General features: G+C 29.9%; 1 protein-coding gene across 1 annotated transcript in view; it reads left to right on the top strand.

Moving 5' to 3' along the window:
• Positions 1 to 5,606: 5,606 nt before the first annotated feature.
• Positions 5,607 to 26,032, top strand: part of LOC123293090 (SKI family transcriptional corepressor 1 homolog-B) — a 66,244-nt gene continuing 45,818 nt past the window's right edge. Inside the window, exons 1-3 of the mRNA XM_044873804.1 lie at positions 5,607 to 5,693; positions 8,784 to 9,076; positions 10,375 to 11,263. Coding sequence (XP_044729739.1) covers positions 5,607 to 5,693; positions 8,784 to 9,076; positions 10,375 to 11,263 — 1,269 coding nt within the window. The remainder of the gene's footprint in view (positions 5,694 to 8,783; positions 9,077 to 10,374; positions 11,264 to 26,032) is intronic.

Raw genomic sequence — 26,032 nt, forward strand, 5'->3', positions numbered from 1 at the left:
TTCCGCGATAAGGGTAAAATTTTATTGGCTTCCTGCCACGATAAGAAAATATATAAAATTTGCAATAAATTGGTCTCTTACAAATTAATTTCCATGAAAAAAAAAATTTATCAAAAATATTTCTGTCAGGATAAATTCTGGCACATCTAGTCCATATTGTATCTATCTTTAAATAGCATTGATTTATGTGCGAAATTCGAAATCCGTATAAATACAGTTTTACTGTCACGGGTAGTCCAATCAATGGAATCAAAATATTTATCTAGCGTCCGTTATCCCTGATCGTTTTCGATAACTACTTTGCACTTTTATTCAATTAACGAAGCCGTTCTCCAAATATGATAATATTAAATTGTCTGGATTCAGGTATTGTGTAATAAAGTGTTGTGTAAAATGTTTTTGAAGAAGCTAGGGTTCAAAAGGGGTGGTTTAAGTGTATAAATAGATAGAAGATAGAAGATAGAAGGTGTGAGTGGGAGTGATAGTAATGGTAAAAAGGATACAGTAACAAGTATTTAGTGTTAGTAAATGTTTTTGTAAAACTTCATAAACATAGAATAATCAGATCATATGCATACTATGTACATATTATATATGATGTATTATATGTTAAATAAGGAGGGGTTGTTTCCCAATTATAATAAACTGTTCTATAATGTTCTCTTGTGTAATTAGAAACAAATATCCTATAGGATGGCCTTTCTTGCAAAAAAAAAAATCCACTTAATAGTTGAAGCTGCGATATTCCAGTCTATTTTCCTTACAAAAAAAACCACGAGAGGACGCCCGGTTGGAGCTATGTTCCTATCGTATCTTCGTATATTATGGAGTTACACCAGGGTACGCTACCCTGCAGGTTTTGAGTAATCAGTTTCTTGTAAATTTTGTTTTCTCTCATGAAACTGTTTGCGTTTCTGTGCGATGGTAATTTTAGGTTTAATTTTTTTTTTTCATTTTTTCTCTCACGATATTGTTTGTATATCTAAGCATTGGTATTTCTGAAAATTTAAAGTATTAATTTAAGGACGTTCATGCGTGTACCTGTTTTGCTATGTGCGTTTATAGGGAAACAGTATGTAAATTTTAAAGAATTTTAAATTAGTAGAAAATAGAAATTTTTTTTGAAATTCTATTAAAAGTTTAAATAATAGTTAACTGGTAAAAGTTTCAAGTTTGGTTATCGATATAATTTTTGAAAAATATCGATTTATATTTTCCATTTAGTCTCATGTTAAACCTTACTTTTAGTCATTTTTTAAACTTAAAATTTAATGAAATTAATTCGATAACAGGATATTTTTCCTCTTTTAAATCATAGAAAATCATTTAAACTATCGCTTTATCATATTGTTTTTAATTTCTCTACTAATATCGTTGACGCATGAACGTCCTTAATTGAAATTATATGTTACATACATACATATTGAATAGTTAAGTTTGGTGTGACACCCTGTACATAAGCTGCCACTTCTATACATAATATATTATGTATATGCTTTTCAATTAACTACGACTAATCTCTTATTAATGAATAATTAAGATTTAAACAACCATTTTACAGGGATGTTTTACAGGATGTACAAGCCTTTATTTTTATACCATGTATATGAAATATACCAAGGTATACTAAGTTTAGTCCCAAGTTTGTAACGCTTAAAAATATTGATGCTACGAACAAAATTTTGGTATAGGTATTCATAATATTAATCCATTTTCGGTTGTCTGTCCCTCTGTATGTATGTCTGTCTGTCCGTCTATCTGGCAACACGATAATTCAAAAACGAAAATAGATATCAAGTTGAAATTTTTATAGCGCGCTCAGGACGTAAAAAGTAAGGTCGAGTTCGTCAATGCGTCAATGAGCAACATAGGTAAACTGAGTCTTGGGTCCGTAGAACCCATCTTGTAAACCGTTAGAGATAAAATAAAAGATTAAATGTAAAAAATGTTTCTTATTGGGGGTTTTTGGGGTCGCTGAATATGAATATTGTGACAGGATTGATCTCAGAAGTATCTGGTAAAAATAAACTGTACAAACATCAAAATTAATAAATTTTTAGTTTTCGAAACATACTAATCGATGTATTGTGTGAATGTGTACCTTTCTTATAATATGGAAATTCATAATTAAGAAGTATGTACAAAGTTATGATAAAAATCACGTAATAATAACATTAATTAACGGGGACAGCGAGAATAACATTCATTTTGGTCGCCAGATACCTCGAAGATCGATTCTGCCGCGATATTCGTGCTTAACGACACCAAAAACGGCCGAGTAACGAGTTTGGACTGATTATATAACGAATTCTCGAAAACTCCCGGAGGTGACATGGATACCGTTCATCCTGGGCACCGAGTACCTCTGAGACCAATTCTATCTCGATATTCGTCTTCATCGAGCTGGTAAAGGAAATTATTGGCGGAAAGGTGGTAAAACACATAATGGTATCACAATGGGCTCTATAGCCTAAGTGCGTACTTCGTTTGCAGCCAATATAACCTAACCTAACCTATACAAATTTTTGACTATTTCCAAAAATCTACACAAAATTTAGGACTAATATACTGATGATGAATAAGGGTAGCATGACGTATGTATTATGTGATATGTATGTAGTGTACACTTGTTAAAATAATATCAATTGAGTTTGAGGGTTATTTTAGTTGCATTTAACTACCCTCTACCCTCTTGTTATTATTGTTAGTTTTAGTGTGTTGTTACCAAAACATTTGTAATACATACATGGTAAACTGATTCTAGTTGGTAATAATCATCATTCTAGTGTTGGTGTTAGCGTATGAATTCATTTGTAAGGCTATTCCCAAAGGAATTTTATTCAAGTAATTCAATTTCACACTGTGATAGTTTATAAATTCTTTTTTATTTTATTTTTTGGGTTTAGAATATGGTATTAAAATATATGTATATGTACACATGGGCGTATCAAGACGAGAGTACCTACATATGAAGGTATACTAAGTTTAGCCCCATGCGAACCGGCTAGTAGCCATGAACTTGTCTTAATTTGCTATGACTACTGGCTGGGAGGATGTGGGTTTGAATCCAAAATGGGGGCGGTATATTGATCACACTGTCGTAGCTTGGTTAAGAACGAAGTGACCGACTTCACCCACATCATAAAATTAGTTGTATATTCGGATGTAGCTTAAGGAGGGTCCCTCACCAGTAATAGAAAAAAATTAATTAGTAGAAAATGATCCAAATTTTTAGTATGTTGTAGTTAACGATACATATTATTAAATAAAAAAAAAAATTTGGGTATCTTATAGATCAATTAAGAGAGTAATTTAATTAAAAATACACTAAATAACATAGCATGATATGAGGATGGCATGTTATTAAGTGTATTTTTAATTAATAAAAACTCTCTTAATTGATCGATAAGATACCCAAATTTTTTTTTGATTTAATAATATGTATCGTTAACTACAACATACTAAAAATTCGGATCATTATCTACTAATTTATTTTTTTCTATTACTGCCGAGGGACCTTCCTTAAGAAATAAATAAAGATTAAAATTATGATGTGGGTGGCCTCGGTTATAGACGTGGTCTGAGAGACGGAGTTTAAACACAACTATTATTAAAGTTCCAAGTTTGTAACGCTTAAAAATATTGATGATACGAACAAAATTTTGGTATAGGTGTTCGTCTTGTCCATCTGTAAATTCGTTAACTCAAAAACGAAAAGAGATATCAAGCTGAAATTTTTATAGCGTACACAGAACGTAAAAAGTAAGTTTAAGTTCGTAAATGAGCAATACAGACCAAGGTCTTGTATTGTAAACCGTTAGAGATAGAAGTTGAAATATGAAAATTCCTTTTAAAAAAATTAACGACTTTTGTTAGAAAGAATTTTTTCGTAAACATCACTATTTACTGGTGGGGGAGCAAATTAGGATAAAACATTGGTAATTTTCTCTAAAACTATAAAAAAATATAGAATTGAAAATTTTGAGGTAGCTTCAACTAGTGGTAAGAAATTCAAAAAATTCCAAAAAATACTTTTCTAAATTTCCTAAATTTGGAAAATTCTTGAAAGAATTTTCTAGAATATTTTTTCATTTTACGAGAATCTTTCACAAGACTACTAGTTGAAGCTACATACAAATTTTCAACTCCTGGTTTTTATAGTTTAGGAGAAAATGAATACCAACGTTTTATCCTAATTTGCGTCCTCACGGGTAAACAGTAATGTTTATGAAAAAATGTTTCACACAAAAGTTGTTTATTTTTTTAAAAGGAACAGTTTTTTGTTCACTGTTTTATTTTTGGGTTTCAAATATGGTATTAAAATATGTATGTGTATATACATAGACTTACCAAGGTTAGGGCACGTCAGGACAGCTGCCCTCCTGGTTCCTGGACGTCTACTTACCAGGGATTCTATTGACTAAGTATGGGTTCATATCAAAATATTGTTGAATTCATGCAGTTTTTAGGTCAAATATTTTTGATTTATCCTCTCTAGACCAAAAATTCCTAGCCCCCCTCCGCCTGGGTGAAAACCTGGGTACGCCCATGTATATGTGTGTGTGTGTGTGTGTGTGTGTGTGTGTGTAACACTTTTTTTTTGTTATTCGAAATAGAATTATTAATATAAATAATTAATAGCAAAGAAAATTCGAAATATTAATTACATTATAAAAATCGATTTAGAAGTTTTATCAAGGAGGGTGGTGAATTTTGTAGGGGAAGTATAAATATCAAGGTTTAAGATATTATAAAAAAATTATTTTTTCTTAATGCACATTATAAAAACCTTATTTCCGAAAATTTGCTAATAAAAGGCGCAATTTTCATTTTTTTTAAATGCTCGTTTTCTACTCGGCAGAGGTAGCATTTTGTGTCAATAACAAATAATTATAATAAAAGTTTAATCATTCACAGTGAAACAAAAAAAGACCTTTCGATGAAATTTTCTCGGAAAATAATCAACGAAAGCCAGCCTATGTTATTCGATCGATTCGATTCGATTCGAATTTGCGCTCTCTCGGGTAAACACTGATGTTTACGAAAAAATGTTTCAAACAAAAGTTGTTTATTTTTTTATATGGAACATTTTATTATATTTAAACTTTTGTTCTATCTCTAACAGTTTACAAAATGGGTTCTACGGGTTCTACAGAAGACCCAATTGGCCTATGTTGCCCATTTACAAACTCGACCTCACTTTTTACGTCCTGAGTACGCTGTAAATTTCAGCTTGATATTTTATTTCGTTTTTGAATTATCGTGTCCACAGGCGGACGGACGGACAGACTAATTAGGTGATTTTATGAACACTTATACCAAAATTTTGTGCGTAGTATCAATATTTGTATGCGCTACAAACTTGGGACTAAACTTAGTATACCTTGCATATTACATATATGCATGGTATAAAAATACGATTTCGAATTTTAAAAGGAAAGCAAAAATTTTCGTTAGAAAAGAAAAATAATTCTTATAATTTTTCTAGACATTCTTCAAACAATTTTCTTTAATAAAAAATCATCTTTTTTACTTAAATATCAATCTCTTTTTTTTAAAATTATTTGAAAGAAAATCAAATTCAGATAAATATTATTTATTTCAGTATGGACAGTTCACATATATCCAATAAAAATAGTCGAGAACAAGACTCAAAATTAAATTCGCCGATTTCAAATGGAAAACCAAATCAGGTGAGTTCATTTCAATTTAATTTCATATCTATAATTTTAAGAGCAGATATTTTCAATTATTTAAAAAAAACTTTTATCTAGTTTAACCTGGCCGTTAATTGTAATCAAATCTTGCAAGATAAAAACACTTCTCTCGGTTTGTAATTGATTTTGTTACATGCGTCTGTAAATCGGATGTCAATGCGATCTGTAAACCTGATTTTCCCATCGCTTCCACCATATTTGATATACATATGTTAATTAGTTTTCGATTAAAAATATAAATTGTATTGTACTAAAAAGTTGATAATAATTTTTGTTATCAGACACTCATATATGAGTATTTGTAAATTTTTGAGGCACTCCGAATCATCCTTGATATTTTAAATTGAGCGAAATGTATCAGTGACTCATAAGAAAAACTATTTTCTACTTTCTCGAAGTACAATAAACTGTTCGAGTTGCAGATGGATACATTCATAAAAAAGCACTTTTAAAAATCACCAAAATACATAATTACATTAACATTCTTGCTCTATTTAGAGTTTCTCCAGTGTTTAAAGTGATCAAATTGGTTAAAAACGGAAATTTTCTTTAAAACCTCTTTTAATGTTTAACCACAAGGGTGTCTATATTTGTCGCCTTAGTAGCTCAGTTGGTTAAGGCGTAACCAATTCCGTCCGCGGTATGCTTAGGGTAGCGGGTTCGATAGTTGTGATGTGCTGGTGTAAAGAGGTGCAATCAGCCCCTGAAATTGGAGAGCTGATAAATGAAATTATCAGCGGAAAGGTGGTAAAACACATACATGGTATCACAATGAGCTCTATAGCCTAAGTGTGTCCTTCGTGGACAGCCAGTATAACCTAACCTAACTTGCCTATATTTAATAGATATACTGTCACTCTGAATGTTTCCCGATCAGATAATGAAGAAGTAATATCTTCGACAGATTCATCTGTGAGCTTTTGCGTTCCGTGTCCTTTTCATATTCTTTGATAATTGAGAGTTCTAAGGCTTGCTGTTAATTTTTATTATCCGATTTTTATTATTAGACCGTCATACATTTGAATAACTGTAAAAATTTCAATACCAACGGATTGTAATTTTATGCATATTCAATTAATTTTGTGTTTGCTTAAAAACTTCCAAGCGCGGGCTTCTTTGTAGCCTCACGCCTGTGTCTACTTTGCCTTATGGATAATCTGCCTCTGAAGTTAATATTTTTACCCAATAAACTACAATATACAATATGTCTTTTTTAAGTTGACATATGCTTGAAACTCGAAAAATAAGTTTTATCAACCAGAGCAAAGAGAGAAGCCACCAAAAATTTATTTCGGAAAAAAACACACGCTTCCTTGCCAAAAAATTAAATTAAATTTTAAACTTTTTTTAAACTGCCAAAAACGCGGGCATCCAATTTGATGACGTAATTTGGGTATCACTATACGAAAAAACACAATTAAGTTTGACAGATATATTCATAGACATCTAATTATAATAAATATAAATACTTATTATCTATGTATATATTATACCCAACTGTCTACACTGAACTAACTTATGGTCTATGACTCATACTACTATGACATCACAGCAGGGCTTACTCGCGTTTTAGGTCACGTGATATACAGTTTAAAAATTACGATTTTTAATTTTAATATTTTAAAACAATAATGTGCTTTTATGGCTCGAAATCAGAATATTTAATTATACATATTATTACATAAATTTTAACTTTTTTCAAATTTCATGATTTATTTTTGACTAACGATAATACCCTATTGTTTTTTCGTATTAAAATTGTTATTTCGAATAATCGATTATACCTAATCTAGGAATTCTTTGAAAAAAAAACGACGGGTTGCACTCTGGGAGTGCCGGCAGAAGTGAAAACTTGAATATTAACGTTGTGCATTTTTGATATTTTGGAATGGTTAGGGAATAATTTTGCACGAATTGCTTTAATTATCAGTATAAAAGTACTCTCATTTATGTGGTAGAATACAATATTTATTTATTGGGCTATCGTACACAAACATGACATTTTATATTACATTAAAAAGTCTATCTCTTAGAAAAATCGACTTTCATCCATAATTTCGACGACTTTTTCCCCATCATTACTACCAGAACCATCATCGCCAATCTCTAAAACTGATACGGTCGGTTTATGATAGCTGAAGTAAGAAACGAACAGTTTTGATTCGAACCTATTTAAATGTCTAATAATAATAAAGACCGCATCAATAGCAGTTTTGTATTTCGTTGTGCTAACATTGCGATCATTTGACATAGTTAAACCAAATTCATTATTTAAAAATTCAATTAATAGTTGATTTTTATCGTCTGCAAAGTTTATGTTGAAATCTCCACTCAAAATCATTGGCAATTCATAAAAGCTTTTTCCAATTTTTTTTTGAAGCAATGCAGATGCGTCATGAGAATAAATGAATAAAAAAATATATTTTTAATAAAAAGGCAACCGCACACAGTGTTCCCAAGCAGTCACCCATCCAAGTACTGACTGTGCTCAATGTTGCTTAACTTCGGTGATCGGATGCGAACCTGTGTACTGACTGTGACAAGATCTTACGAATTTTCGATCAGGACACGTGTCCTGTCGCGAGTTTAACATTTTTTACCCATTACAAAAAAAAGTGTACAACGCCGCTAAAGAAGTTTTCACTTCAAAAATTTCCAATAAATCCAATCCAAAAGTGGTTTGTTTTTCTATAAAGACAATTTTTATTCAAATTGAATGAACAAACGCACAAAAAGTAGATTTTTGCAATCAATTACTGTCTAAACTATTCGGTTTACAAAAAATCTTTGTTAAGCAAAAAATCTTTGAGATTTCTAGAGAACAACTTTCTAATTTAAAGTGTTTGTGTAATGTTTGCCAGTTATGAATCAGAGTGAGGTTTTAATTGAACCTGAAAACTTCGAATTCGATACCGGGTATAAGATGTGCCCAGAGCGGCTAAATAGCTGGATCGGATCCTGCTTCTTTGCTTTATGGATAATCTGCCTCTGCAAATGAGACACTTCTCTGTTTGAGACACTTTTTTAGTATAATTTTTCTAATTTTATTGCTTTGAAATTTTATAGGTTGGCAGCGTAATATTATATGGAATACCAATTGTGTCTTTAGTCATCGAAAACCAAGAACGTTTATGTTTGGCACAAATATCGAACACTTTATTGAAACAATTCAGTTACAACGAGATACATAATCGTAGAGTTGCATTGGGTATTACGTGTGTACAATGTACACCAGTACAATTGGAGATACTACGGCGAGCGGGTGCAATGCCTGTTTCATCACGACGTTGTGGAATGATTACACGACGTGAGGCTGAACGTTTATGTAAGAGTTTCCTGGGAGATAATGCGCCACCAAGGTATGTTGTTTTTTCATATTTAAAAAATTAAACAAGAGTCGATAGTTCGAAAACTAAAGGGTTTAAGGGTTTAAAATCAAAATACACGACTATTTTAAATAAAAAGCAAAAAAAAATCCAGTAGTTTACAGAGCGGCAGAGCCGGGATCGATTAAAATCTAGACTGGTTGGACAAAAGTTTTGAGCTGTCACACCGAGCTATTTCGAATGTAGAACTCAAAACGAACAAATTAAAAAAAATGCATTCTGCGATAAGTGTATAATTTTATTGGCTTTATTAAAAATCGGTGTGACAGACCTTTCTGCCACGATAAGAGCTGTCACACAAAATTTTCCTGAAAATTAATAAACAAAATAAGCTTTGTCAGTATAAATAAACGATCCGAAACATCGGACAAGACTTTATTATATTAAAAAATTGATATATTATTCTTGTAATACTTTGATTGAAAGCAGCCAATTGTAAGAATTATTTAAAAACAAGGAAAAGCTTTAGTTTCTTAACTTCACTAATTTGGCTTACTTAAGTTTTATTTATTTCTTTAGTTGATTTATTTGATTATGTGAAAAATTTGAATGATTACACGATATTATCATGCGATTTTTTAATAATGTTTTCCCTAGGGTGTGGCCTCTTCGAATTTTCTTGGATATGTAGCCTATACTAATCCTAGGAACACCTTAAGATCTAGCCTTGTGCCTAGTTTAATCGAAATCGTTTGAGCCGTTTTTGAGAAAACCCCAAAAAAATTTTTTCCCAAGGATGTGGGCATTCTCGAATTTTCCCGTATATGTGGCTTATACCAATCCTAGGAACACCTTAAGGTCTAGCCTTGTGCCCAGTTTAATCGAAATCGTTAGAGCCGTTTTTGAGAAAACGCCAAAGCCTAGGGAAAAAATGAAAAAATTGTCTGGAATTATGACCAAATTTAACCTATGTACCGAGTTTGAGAAAAATCGGTTGAAAATTGAAGGCTCCAGCTTGGTAACAGACATACCGACATACCGACGGACGCAACATTTTTTAAAAACCACTTTTCTTAAATCGGGGACCCTCAAAACGTGTATTTCCGTTGAAACCCCGATATCTATTTTTTTTTCGATCACAATACTTTATTATATTTATAATATAATAATAAATATTTGTGCCAAAATAAACCCTAGCACACCTCATATTGTATCTATCTTTAAATAGCATTGATTCATATGCGAAATTTCGAAATCCGTTTAAGTGCAGTTTTATTATGACGGGCTCCCCGCTTATGTGTTATTCATAAAATATTTTTACTCTTTCACAGATTACCCGACGATTTTGCATTCTCCGTACACCATGAATGTGCTTGGGGGTGTCGTGGTGCATTCTTACCATCACGGTATAATTCATCTCGTGCAAAATGCATTAAATGTACATACTGTGGGCTATTTTTCTCCCCGAATAAATTTATCTTCCATTCACATCGTATGGGTGGTCCCACCGATAAATACGTACAACCAGATGCAGCAAATTTTAATTCATGGCGACGTCATATGAAATTAAGTGGTACTCCACCGGATGAGATAATTCATGCATGGGAAGATGTTAAGGCAATGTTTAACGGCGGTACACGAAAACGATTGTTATCCACGTCATCGTCAACACCATCGTCACGAACACCATCGAAACAAGCAAAAACATCTCCAACAAATGCAACAACATTTACAGTCCCGTCAAGTCCTGTAATTCCGGCTCCAGCTCGTGTTCCACCATTCCCTGAATTACCATTACCAATATCTCGAAGTTTAGTGATGGATTATATGTGGCATAATCATCAGAGTAAGCAATTCTCGTTCCCTCCATACACAGCCGCGTTACCTTGGTTAAAACGAGGTAATTCCACTGGTGCACCTTTATTATTTCCACCGGAATCAACTTTGTTGGGTTTTCATTCGGGTTTAGAGAAATCCCCTATGTCTGCGGCGTATCACCATCAATCCGCGTTTCGACCGGTGCAATCGATGTTGTTGCATCAACGTTCGCAACGGATTGAGGAAGCAGAAACTACGGCTACGAATAAAAGTGAATTAAGTGATGAAGATGATGATGAAGTTGATATTGAAACGACTGATGATAAATCTATTATAATTGGAACAGTGCAATCGGGTTCAGAGAGTCCATCATCGTCTAGATGGAGTCCAAAACAAGAAACGGTAAGTCTTTAATAATAATTTCAAATATGTTTCAATATCATAAAATTTTGCTTTATATCATTGAGATAAAGAGAGAGCTGTCGTGGGACACCCGATTAGAACTATGTTCCTATCGTATCTTCGTATATTATAAATATAGTGCTTACTTTTTTAATCAGACTTGCTTTGATTTTTTTACTGGTTTGAATGATTGATTATGTATACATGTTCAATTTTGTTAGATCATTTTGTGCTTTATTCTTCTGTCTATTTTTTAAAATATCCAGTGTAACTTGTAGTCGATTTGTTATAAAAAAAACACAATTTCAAAGAAATGAAAAATATACAACAAGATAAAAATTATTTGAAAATACAAATAACTGTATGGGTAATTAATTATAAATATTAGTTTTGTGGTACGCTACCTTTCAGATTTAGTATAATTAGTTTCTTGTAAATGGTTTTTTTTTTCTCTCTCGATACTGTTTGCATATCTGTGCATTAGTAATTCCGAAAATTGAAGGTATTAATTTAAGAAGTCAAATAATTGTTTTATTATTTAAAGAATTTAATATTAAAGCTACTTTAACTTTATACTTCATGAATTATTTGTAATATTAGTTTAAAAAAGACATACTTCAGGTTTAATAGTCAACTCAATATGTGCGTACATAACCTTAATTTCGCTTGATCAAGGTATTCATCATGAAGTATGTAGAACAGGAGAACGATCGCTATAGAAAATATTGTCCCCAAAATATGTATAAAATAAGTGAGGCGCTGCGATCAATATGTAGTATCAATAAAAGCGGGCTGTTGTGCGCTAATTTCAAATGATATATCAATTTGTACATTATGCTAACAACAACAGCTAACTTCACAGATACTACTTCTTGTTGACAGCGCGACTGGTGGCTGAAAAATGAACTATAAATTCTACAAATTTTTAGGGACAGGTACGCTAATGCTTTAGTACATAGCGATCTTTCTCCTGTTCTACATACTTCATGGTATTCATCATGACATAACATCAAATTTCCTTGTTCTTACTTTACTATCTCTATTATGTTTAACTTCTTCTGATAACTCACAACTCATTTTTTTGAGGAAAACATTTATTTTTTCACAAAAAATATAAATTGGTAGATTGTAAATTATTTTCAAAATATTCTTAAAATTCATGGCAAGCTCGGATTGTGGGGTCTTTTTAAATTGATGCAGATTTTTTGGTTTTACCTCTCCACCATCAAAAAAATTATAAAATGCGATAAGGAACATAGTTTCAATATTGGTACTTATTAAAACAAGAAGTTAAAACAAAATTTTCAAATTCAAATGAGATAAATCCCGTCAACTGGCGATAAAAATTCGTACTAATTAAAACTGAAAGTGGACCGCTTTTTCAGTAGTTCCAATTTAGACCAGCAGGTTACTTACCATTTACCTGGCGTTTCGTTTAAAATGTTTTGAGCCAAATGAAAATGTTTTAGAAACATAAATTCTATGAATGTAATTTCTTTCTAAATATTAAAATATTAAATTATCGAGTGTCGTGTCAAGTTAGGACATTAATTCATTTAATAAATACAAAAAAACAAAAACAAACTAATGATAGAAAATTTTTTTTATTTAAATAATGGTCATTTATATAATTTTATAGTAAATAATGAAAATAAAGAAAAATTATTATTTATATAAAGTATTATTTTAACATAATTATTGTTTAACATATTTTTATTTTACTTATTCTATCGAAGTTCGATTTTATTAGATATTTATAGATTTTTTTTTCTTCAAACTATACTTTTAATATAATTGTAATGGTGGTAGCAAATGCGAAATTCAGGGGTCGTTTTGTATATTTAATCAATTAAAAAATAACTTAAACAAAGTTGCAGATTTTGATGGGGGGGGGGCTAAAATGTAAGAGATAAAATAATCAACTTTTAAGTCCAGGCATTTTTTCATGCTCATTTGAAGACCAAGGTTAAATATGTCTTTAAATTTAGAATTTCCGATAAAATTTATGGACACAGGTGAATATCCTCTTTTGGCTAAAGCATTTCTCTGTAGCTTGCGTGTTTTATTTCGATTAAATGCAATAATGGCATATCTGTTACATTTCCTACGAAAACAAATTGTTTTCGAAAAAAATGTTTTAAAATTATTCTATCTCTTACCTTTTAAGATCTAAATTAACGCCTATCTACAATACATCATCTCATTGAGAGATTATTTAGTATTTCAAGATAATCGGGCAATTGGAAGTAGATTAAAATTGACTTCTAAGATTTTATTATATCGTTTTTTAATTAGTTGTAAAAGCATTTATTCCTTGTAAACCGATTTTTGGAAACTTAGCTATAAAATGTTATCAATCAAGTCGGTTTAGATGCTACGATGCCTCTGAGAAACACACAGACACACAGAAAAACACTTTAAACTTATAACACTCCTTCTTAAATCAATATCAAAGTGATGGTCAAGAACATCAGATGAGATGAAAAGGATACTTAGAGAGCTATCATTTTGGGAGAAATTTTTGGAAATATTTATTTGAAATTGAAATATTAGAGACAGTTTCTTCTTTTGAATTATTATTTTGAATTACCTAATTATTTTACCATTTCACTTTTCAAATATAATTGAGTCAGGTTTATTTGACCATTCATTTCCATAGTAATTATGTATATGTTAAAATTATACATAATGCCTTTTCCAAACTGAGTCGATTTTGAAGATCATCGCCAATTTTTTAGTTTTTTCGAGAACGAATTTCTAAACTCGCACAAAGCTAAGAACACTCTCCGTTAAATTACCTTTCAAATGAAACCAAAAAAAATTAAAATCGGTTCATCCGTTTAGGCGCTACGATGCCACAGACAGACAAACACACAGACACACACACATAGCGGTCAAACTTACACCCCATTTTTTAATTCGGGGGTTAAAAAACGAAATAATTTTTTTAGGATCATGTCACTTTGAATTCGTATAAAAAGTAGCGTATAGAAAAAAGTATAAAGAAGAAAATATATTTTAATATAATGAACGGTATTTTTTGACCCCATTATATTTAAATTGACCCTACCTTTTATCATAATCATAATATATGAAATAAGATCTTCATATATATATTATGTAACTTAAAACAATATTAAATATTTAAACAGAATAAACTTACGCTTACCATCAATATGGTAGACTATTGTACCTTGAATCACAATGTAATTTTAGGTTGTTTTTAAAGCCCATTATTTATATCGTCCTCTTATTCCTACACACAAAGTATTTTTTGGAAAATGGTAATACTAAACAACTATTGATGAAAATTGCATTCTTATTTTAGTAAAATTTGATTTATGGTACAAGAACCTTAGGTTAGGTTAGGTTATATTGGCTGTCGACGAAGGACACATTTAGGCTATAGAGCCCATTGTGATACCATATATGTGTTTTACCACCTTTCCGCTGATAATTTTATTTATCAGCTCCTCAATTTCAGAGGCTGAGTGCACCTCTTTCCAGCACATACCATGCACCACACCAGCCAATCAAACTATTAATTAAATTAATTTTGTTGCGACGGCGGAAATCGAACCCGCTACCCTAAGCATATCGCGGGCGGAATTGGTTAAATCTTAACTAACTGAGCTAATAGGGCGACTAAAAGAATAAGCCGGAATAAGCTTTCTCTTTTCTAAACGTCCCGTAACTGATACAATTAATTAATTATTTCATCGATACCAAAGGAGATTATATTTATCATATTAAGAACGTTGCTTCACTCCAATATTGTCACGGTAAGAGTATATAAGTTTGTAGTGAAATGAAGTATAATTTTAGTCTAATAATGTATCGGCGGAGATTTCACACGTATAATATTGTAGTTGTTTACAATACTATAGTTATTTCTGCTACAACCACAATACTCTACTACAGTTGTCTTGTTTACACAATTCTTTCTGTATCTTCTACACTAAAAATTATAGCCTAAATGTGTGATTATTTTTAATTTTTCATTGAAATTATGTGGTAAATACATTAAACAGCATGATTTAGGTAGAATGTGATTTAAAACTCAAAACCCAATAATCAGGTTGTAGTAAATAAATTAACAGTATTCGCTCCGTGCAAGAGTTTTATTTCATGGAGTTACCATAGAAACGATCAACTACTTTATTTATATAATTGTATAGATGGATATATAAGTCTATGGTTTGTATATATACTTTTTGTTGAAAATTTCATATTATTTTCTAACAAATTTAAATAAGTATGTTATTTTACATTTAATAAATATTATTTATGCGATTTCGTCTCTTATTTTCACAATTTGGATTAATGCAAAAAAATTAAATAATTGGTTTTTTTCAATAATTTTAATTTGACATTTACTATATCATTTACAAGTAAACATTTGAAAATTAGTCATAGATAAAATAAGTACAAATTGTTATATTGTTCAATAAAAAATTTCGTTTGTACTTTGAAAATAAATGCATATGGACAATCATTTTCTTGATTTCTTGCCTTTTAAGGATGTATGAGCATGGTAGTGGGGGCACAAATTTAAAAATAGATAGTTTCAATTTTGATGATAAATTTATATTATTACTTGACAATATAAGACGAAAAGTAAGAATAAAATTTTTCGATATCTGGCTTAATTTTCAAAATATCGAAAATTTTGTTTAATTATTTAGCTTTCGATATTTCGAAAACCAAAATATTTCGAAAAATTTTATTCTTATTTTTCGTCTACATTCATGAAGTTATAACAAAATTCATCATCAAAGTTGAAAATAAGATAAAAATAATTTCAACCCTTAATCTACCCTGCTCTTACATCCCTTATATGGACGGTGACACTTAGTTTTTTTCTTTTCTAATTCATTGCTAATATGTTTACTTTCTATTAAAAAGTTTTTTTTTAATTTGTTTTCATTCATTCCAAATGAAAATTATCAAAAACTTCCAAAATATGTCGTTTTTTGAGATTCCTCCATAAGAGCCAATGTATTTTATATCGATTTTTAATGACTTTTTTCTTAAAAATTTGCACGGATACCTAAGCTGCCAATTTTAACCACATATTCTTTGAGTAAAAGACTACCTACAAACAAATTTTGAGCTTTTAAATCAAACATTGTTGTCATGCTCATACATCCTTAACACTAGTTCATTTTCTCTTCATATGATTAAAACTGAATTGATGGGTCATTCGCCAAGGTACATACAAAAACATTACCCTTCTTAATATTGTCACAAAAATAATTGTTATCAATCATTAAGCATAACGATCATGAATCAAGCGTGCGTACGAACACACGTACGTTTGTACGCTAATACAAACAAGACACACTCCTAATATCAAACACTTAATATATAGTATTGTATTGTATTTATAGATAGATCACTTAGAATATAATGTGTCTACACTTAGAATTATATAATAATAATAGTTATGTCTACACTTTTGTGACAACACGTGTCACATATGTACACAGAACTAGGACCATATCAATGTAAACACTACTGACTGGTTGTTGTTGTAAGGTTGTAAGGTTGTAAGGTTCATGAAGGTATTGTATTGATTGTTTAATATAATCAAATGTTAATCGTTATTATTGAAAAGGTTTGTATACAGTGTTTAAGTTTTGTTTAGCTCGAAAGTGGAAACAAACAATTGACTGAATTAACTGTTGAAATACCATGTATAGACAGTGTTGATGACGCAATTTTTTGTTTTTTTACGTCATGTAAGTAAAGAAAGATAGTAACTCTTACAGACAAAGTAAGATAAGAGTCTCTTTGTTCACACTTCCTTAGTGGATATATTATAAAAAAACAAACATTTACATAATATATGTAACATATAAATTTAAAATATATACAATACCTGTTATACATACTATATAATGTTTCTAACCTAATTTTCGACCTCACGGATAAACAGTGACGTTTATCAAAAAATATTTCAAACAAAATTTGTTAATTTTTTTATAAGGAACATTTTTTACGTTAGAACTTTTGTTCTATCTCTAACGGTTTGCAGAACCCAATTGATCTATGTTGCTCATTTACGACCTGGACGTCCTAAGCACGTTTAAAAGAGACAGGCGGATAGACAGACAACCGGCATTTTGTGGCAGCATCAATATTTTTAAGCGTTACAAACTTGGGACTAAACTTAATATACCTTGATATATTTCATATAGTTATACATGGTATCAAAACAAAAATAAGTTCACGCACTTCGCTGGGAAACTTCAAACTCTATCTCTATATATTATAAATACGAAAAAAAGGATGTTTGTTTGTTTGTTTGTTACGCTTTCACGCTAAAACTAGCGAATGGTTTTTAATGAAACTGTACAGCAATATAGCTGATGATATATCAGAATAACACATGAACTATAATTTATAAAGATATATTAAAAAAATAATAATAAAAAAATAAAATTTAATCTGAGATTTACTATTTTAAATTTGTACAGAAATCTTTAGTTAATGGTTCAAAATGACGATTATAGATGGAGGAGATCTATAATCATCATTATGAACCAAGTTTTCTGTAAAAATTTAAAATAGTAAATGTCAAACAATTCATGGCCAACTTTTCTACTTTTCTGATATACTCAATGAATTATGACTATTTTACATTTAACAAAATTGAAAACGGTACACATCAGGATAGGTGGAGTCTATAAAGCAGTATTTTTTACTTTTAAGCCCAGCGAAACGGGCGGATATCAAGCTAGTTTTAAATACATACAAGTATACTTAAAAAATGATGGAGTTTCAAAAAAACTTTCATTCTCTATTTTACCCCGTTAAAGAATAAATTTTCTTTAGGGAATGAATTCCCATAAATTTCATGTTTCTAGACATAGTGGTTTCAGTTATGCATTGATCGATCAGTCAGCGAATCAGCAGTCTGCCAGTTTCTTCTTTTATATACAGTGGCAGATTTATCGGGAAGCAAAGGAAGCAATTGCTTGGGGCCCCGCTTGGACAAGGGCCCCAAAAAATGGAAAAATTTGAAAACACATTCGAAAATTTGAAAAAAAAGCTTGAAAAACTTGACTTTGATGATGTCATGTCATTATGCAAAATTAACTAGTTATTCATTATTTTGAAATATCGGGGGGGGGGGGGGTATTTTACAATGAGGGCCACAAAAACCTGAGGTTGCTTGGGGCCCCGTCAGAAATAAATCCGGTACTGTTTATATACAGGTCTTTTATTTACCCGTGACTCGATTGACATAACTAAAGGGTGTATTCTTTTTAAGCACCTTGTATATGTAATATGAATATCGTCCATCATCAATGTATAAACATCAAATCTATTATATTATATGAATCATATGTAGGTACCTATAATATATAAATATAATCCATTATATTTATATTTATATATTATATATTGACAATTCAATAACATTTCACAGAGGTACAATTTTATTTTAATATAATTAAAAGCTATAATCTATATCTATATCTATACTTTTTTAAAACTACAGGTAAAAATAAAAGGTCTCTTTTTACTGTTATATACCTACCTATACTAACGTTATATCAATTTATAATCTTGATTTTAATTTGCAAATATATTCATTATTAATATATTTAATAATAATAGACCTTTTTCATGAAATGCTTTTTGTTAATTTTTTTTAAAAATATAGGTCGAGTAGATCCTGCAACTCGAAAATTACACATTTTTAACATTAAAAAAACTACGAAAAAAATTGTTCAAAAGTCACGGTATTTGAAATAATTTAAAACGTTATTTATTGGCTAGTAGTAGCCTGTGATGTCAATTATTTCATATTTTCAAACACTGTTTTGACATGGTTTGCATTTTTGTTTATTGAATAACTCGTTTATTTTCAACTTTACACGAAAAATGGTTATCATCACAGTTATTTGTAATTAAATTTTCTACAATTTTGGCCCTTATCAATTTTTCCTTAAGGCCGATATTTTGCGATTTAAACCTGAAAAGAGGTGTATGTGAATTTTTGTTTGTTGCATTATATTACAGTAACTTTATATATTACAGTAGGCATCAAATCCCGGTAGCTCTGATTTTTTGCAGACTTGTTTATGATGTTATTTCGATAAATAGTCCAAGTTTGAGACTTTTTTCTAGATTTAGGCAATTATAACACTAAAGGGGTAGTTTTTGAAGTACCTTTTGAAGATGTTTTTAAAGTAGACTAAATTTGCTACAATATGAGACTAGAATCGTCATTAAAGATCCAATAGTTTCCGAGAAAAAGCTGCAAAAAATTGCGAAATAAGAAAAATGTTAATTAATTTAAAAAAAAAAAAAATTTAAAAACATGTTGAAAAAATACTTCAAAAACGAGTAGTTAGGGTTGTAATTGCCAAAATAAAAAATAAAAAACAGTAATTTTCACGGGTTTTTTCGATTTTTGACAAAGTTGCGCTCGTCGCTCGAGGTCACAAAATTTAATTATTCATTGGGACAACATCTTAAACAAGTCTGCTAAAAATCAGAACTACCGGATTTGACGTTAACTCTGATGTATAAACTTACGTCGATAAATTTTTAAAGGCTTTATCTCGGAAAGTATTGGGTCTATAGAGTCCATTTTCAGAGCATATTGTAGCAAATTTAGTCTACTTTAAAAAAGTTCCGAAAAGGTTTTATCAAAAAATAGTCCTTTAAAGTTATAGTCGTCAAATTATGAAATTTTCATGGATTTTACAATTTTTGACAAGGTTGCGTTTGGCGCTCGAGATCACAAACTTGGATTATTCATTGGAATAACATCATAAACAAGTCTGCAAAAAATCAGAACTGCCGGATTTGATGCATACTACCCCATATAAACGACAAGGTTAGTATGGGGTAGTATGCATCAAATGTATTATTACTCGTTTATTTTTCATTTTACGCGAAAAATGGTTATCACCGAAGTTTTTAGGAATTACATTTCCTACAATTTTGGTCCTCATAAATATTTTTCTAGGATCGATATTTTTTTTTCGCGCCGAGTGTCAATACGGGCCAATCTTGGTCGGATCATTAACTAAACGTTTTTCAAACGAACATGATTTGAATTTTATATGACTTTTGACATGATTTGAATTTTATTTGACTTCAAAAATGTACTAGTGAAAAAAAATTAATTAATTCAAAAGATTAGTTGATCATCGTTTGCACAGCGGTGAATTTACACTAGGGGCAGTCGGGGCTAGTGCCCAGGGCGGCAAATTTTCTAGGGCGACAAAATTTGAAATGTGGAAGAAAATTTGTTTATTGTCATAAAATTTCTCAATAGAAATTTTTATTCTTTTAATTAATCATACATCATTTAATAGATAATTCAAGAAATTCGACTACAATACAATAAATGTCAAATCGAAATAATTAAATTAATTCATTTCTAAGAAGATTTGAAATGGTAATTTTTGATTTTTTAATTTGCTGGAATCATAAAATTTAAATTTGTTTTTTTTTTTTTGGAAAAATTAAGAACGTTTTTGAATTATTTTTGCAAATAGACCAATAGCTTAGATATTCTATGCATCGACTCGGATGTAGGTACTTCAACTTTTAGATTGTGAAGATTTAATCGACCAATTCGCAATTAAAAAAGTCAGGCGTGTTTGCCTGTGAAAAAAATTATCATTATATTTTTTTATGTCATATCAAAGTATATAATATATAATAAATTATTTGCAATACATTAGATATTATAATTTAAAAAAAAATAAAATATCAAAACTACATAACTTTTAGTGATATTTCAATGATGGGGCGGCATTTTTTCAGTGCCCAAGGGCGGCAGAAGTTTAAATCCGGCCCTGCGTTTGCATAAAAAAATCCCTCTAATAAAGAACATAACAGAATAATCTATCCTAGGCAAAAATTGATGAGGACCAAAATTTTAGGAAATTTAATTTCAAATAACTTTGGTAGTAACAATTTTTCGTGTAAAATTGAAAATATACGAATTATTCAATAAACAAAAATGTAAACTATGTAAAAACAGTGTTTGAATGTATATAATACTTACTAATTGGCATCACATCGCCATTCGTATAACTTCGTGAGTTTCCTCATCGTTTTCGGCAATTTGAATTTTAATGATTTTCATTATTGTGTTCCTCGTTCATTTGGCTCAAAATAAACTGGGGGAAATTAGCTCATTTATCGAGACATTTACCTTCATTTATAACAATAAAAAAATATGAAAAAGGTATATTCAAAAAACATTTGCAACTGTAGTTTACACCGGCCATATTGACTGTCCGTAGGGAAATCCACTTTTAATTTCTACAGCATCCATAACTACACATTATCTTATTCGTTTCTATGGAAATCAGGATGTATGTTTGTTTTCCGCTCAGCTATTGTAGATTCCATACTTAATAGGGTAATTCTACTATATTTGAAAAAGTACTTCAAAATATTGATTTTTCTAATAAAAAGCCATAAAAAATTATATTCTGGCAAAATGAACACGCTTTCTTGCCAAAAAATTTAATAAAATTTTAAACCTTTTCTATTCTGTCAAACGCGCTGTCATCCATTTCGGTGACGTATTATTTTTATTATCAACAGTCATTACCTCAAAATATTTCCCAGCAGTAATTCATTCTCCTCATAGCGTACCAACTCGTACCATAATCCATTATTTCGAAAATTCATCACAATCATTGCTTTTTTTACTACACATTAGGTAATTTAATAAAAGCATATTAATTTTTTTGCAAACAAAATCATTTTCATGTTTTAAGTATTCATATTAGTATTTTTTATTTTTTTTATTCTGTTAAAAAATCTCCTATCACACTTGTCACTGTGTCAATACTTTTGCCTTCATCAGTTTTTACCTTGTTTTTTATCATGTCCTCAATGGTTGTTATTTGCATTTTAATAAATAAATAGGTACAAATAAAATGCACTGACGAAAGAACACAGTTAAATTTGACAGATATGTACCCAGCTGTTTACACTGAACTAACAGTTTTTGCCTAAATGACATCACATCAGGGCTCGCTCGTGTATTAGGTCACATGATATAGGTACAGTAAAAAGATGCATAATTTTAGTATAATAAAACAATAATGTGCTTTTATGACTCAAAATCAGAATATTTAAGTATATTTCAACATAAATTTTAATTTTTATCTAATTTCATAATTTATTTTTCATTACCGAAAGTACCCTATTGTATTATTCTAGAAACGACTTTCAAGACCAAACTCGGCAAAATTCAAAGATTTCCATAAATGTGAATTAAGTTTGAAATATAAAATATCGTTATTTTTTTAAGTAAAATCCATTTCAATATCGGTCTATTTATTTCATAACTTTTCTTTGAATTTTCTTGCATATATTTCAGTGGAGCTTTAGGTTTCATTATTTTTGTATATAGGTACATATTAATTGAATGTTATTTATTTACAACGCAAGTTGAATGGACTGATTTATATAAAACAAATTTTAAATACATAAACCCAACCATTTAATTTATTTAGATATAACATAATGGTACTATCGATATACAAAAAATATTATTATACATTCAAGCTTAATGAGTAATGAAATGATAACATACAATATCGTTGCCTTAAAGTGATTTGGCTGTCACATGACTAGTCAACTAGTCAATTAGGTGTAATTACTAGTCAACAAGGCGTAGATTTGTATGACGTAAATGTAAAAAAAATGTTATAAAAATATTGAAAAAGCGTCAAAAACCAAAGTTTTTTTATGTTTTCTTTTTGGAATGCGTTAAAAGGTAATGTTTTTTTGAATAAACAGAATCTGTGATAAATTTTCTTCAGGATAAAAGTTTATTCATCGATTAATTTTTGTATAATTAACATTATTGTGAGTTCTTCCATAAGGTACTATGTTAAAAATCAAAATTTTGCCCCGCAAGAGACCCCAAAACTATGTATATTGCAATCAAGAGATTTTGAAAAACGTAAAAGCATTCACCTTTGCTACTTGTTTAACCAGCCGAACCACTTTAAAACTTTAAAGCACTCTAACTTGGACTTAAACAGAAACCGTAAATGTAGTAAATTTTTACATTTATTTCCAATATTTGCGAATGCGAAAAATGTTAACTTTAAAATGAAGCGCTCGTAAGTTATTTTAAGTTATTTATTATCTAAATAAATATAATTATTCATTAGCATAAAAGAGTCGGTCGTATAAATCTATTACAAACAAACCATACATGCCCATTAAAAGCACACCATGTAAGTCAGTCCATTAAGATGTTTCAATACCAAAACAAAAAAGTGTTATTAGAAAACATGGTGGTTTATGAAGAAGTCGTAATAAATCTTGGTTTTTTAGTCAATAACTGCTTTTAAAAATATTTTACCATTTACATAAAAAACTTTTATCAATATTCCTCAAGTTTTAAGCTTTAAAATCTTATCAAAAATAAGAACTATTCATAAAAATGAAAAACTTTTTTTTAGTAAAAACCCTGACTTTGATAGTTAATTTCTCCTAAACCAGAATCGAATATGATATGAATTTTTCACAAAAGACGTATAAAAGGATGATTAATTGATAAATAAAATTTCAAATGTTTGGTATTATTTTCAATTTTCGGTATCGAAATTTCTCTGATTTTTTTTGACTGCCAATATTATCTAAACTCTACTGTATTTATTAAATTGTCACTTGCTCAGCTGCATGTAGGTATAATAATATTTTTAGTATATCAATACATACATACATTTACAATTAAATATTCAATACATATTATTGATTAAATACACGTAACACAGAAGCTTGTCAACATTGATGGGTGCAAGCAAGCCACCCATCACATGAATAGGTGGTCTTTACCAATGGTATTGGGTGTCATATCTATTCATTATTACAGTATACAAACCTATATACATCTGATATATATATATTATATAATATAATGTACCTATATAGGTATATAATTATATATTTAGTGTATATATATATTGTATGTATGTTTATACAATCCAAATATAATGAAAGCATTATATCATATTAATAATAATATTGAGTGTGTAATGCCCATCGTAGAGTGAACAAGTGAAATTTATAAAATTTAAAAAACCCCCTACAAATGTTATAATATGTTCTTAATCGAGTCGATTTGACCGTTTAAGGGCTACGATACCACTGAGAAACACACGGACGCGCAGATAAACATTTTAAACTTATAACACTCCTTCTTAAATCAATATCAAAGTGATGGTCAAGGATATCAGATAAGGTGAAAAGGATACTTAGAGAGCTATCATTTTTTGGGACAAATTTTTGGAAATATTTTAATTGAAATTGAAATATTTGAGTTGACTTTCTTCTTTTGAATTATTGTTTTAAATTACCTAATTATTTTACCATTACACTTTTCGAAATGAATAGACTTTTTCGCTTTTCATCGATTTGCTTTTGTTTCGGACAGTTGTCAAAAAACTATTCAATCTAAGAAAGTTAAATATATTTTTTCTTTATCAAACAGCGCTTTTTGACAAGGATACAAGATATAAGATATGTCTTTACTTGATTGAAAACAGTCCAAAACAAAAAAGAATTATTTTGTAAATGAAAAGCCCTATTGAACCAGGTTTACGGGAAACCTTAGCTCGCACTTGGACTATAGCTAAGAACACTCTCCGTTAAAATACTTTTCAAATGAAATAAAAAAAATTAAAATCGGTTCATCCGTTCAGGCTCTACGATGCCACAGACAGACACACACACAGACACACACAAATAGAGGTCAAACTTATAATACCCCTTTTTTTAGTTCGGGGTTTAAAATTGAAAATTATTCCTTGGCATAATTTAATAGAACATTTTTAATAATCCATTTGGCATTTTAAATTGGAATTCTCTCGCAGTTCAACAAACTTTTTTTTTAAGTTTTGGAGAAAATAGACACCATAGTTTTTTCCTGAGTGGTGCCTCTACGGGTAAACAGTGATGTTTACAAAATGATTGAAATAAAAGATGTTAATTTTTTAATAAGGAATAACTTTTACATTTAAACTCTTGTTCTATCTCTAATGGTTCAAAAATGGTTCAAAAAAATTCCATCTTAAAATTGGCATATTTCGGTCCATTTTAAAGCTGAAATGTCGAACAAAAAACAAAAATGTACACAATTAAATCAATTAGAAATTTTAATGAAAGTTAGTTTTTTTATTTGAAGCGTAGTTTTTTCGTAATTTGTAAAAAACTGATTAAAACCCCCAACTACCTCTCGCAAAATGGTTTTAATCGCGCCCATGAACTGTGGAAAATTTTAAAGATGTATGAATTTTTTCTCATTTACCAGAATATTTAATTTAATTTTGTTGTGCTATTATAGTATCGTGAAAATCAACATGTTTAAGTTTTTTGGCTCTTATACCCGTGCGGACTTCTGTAATGCGGTACCGGTGTCTAAAAACGAAATTTCAATAATACGATACGAAATTGCACTAATAATTTACTTTCTTTTTATTTATAGGCAATTTTACTACAGGTATGGTATACAAATTACAAAATGGACAGAATTAAATCTTAATATTATTACTCTAACCTGATCCGCCCGAAAAAGGGGGGGTTAGTCGCGCCCATGAGAGGTAGACTTTTTAACGAAGTTTTTACAACGTAATAAACAACAGTTGAAAATTTCAAAGATGCATTAATTTTTTCCTTTGAGATATTTAGTTTCATTGTGCTATAAAAGTCATAGATAGCTACTATACTTTGAAAATTAAAAACCATGTATCGAAGTTATATTTTAGT

Source organism: Chrysoperla carnea, chromosome 2 (assembly GCF_905475395.1).
Source record: "Chrysoperla carnea chromosome 2, inChrCarn1.1, whole genome shotgun sequence".
Taxonomy (NCBI): Eukaryota; Metazoa; Arthropoda; class Insecta; order Neuroptera; family Chrysopidae; genus Chrysoperla; species Chrysoperla carnea.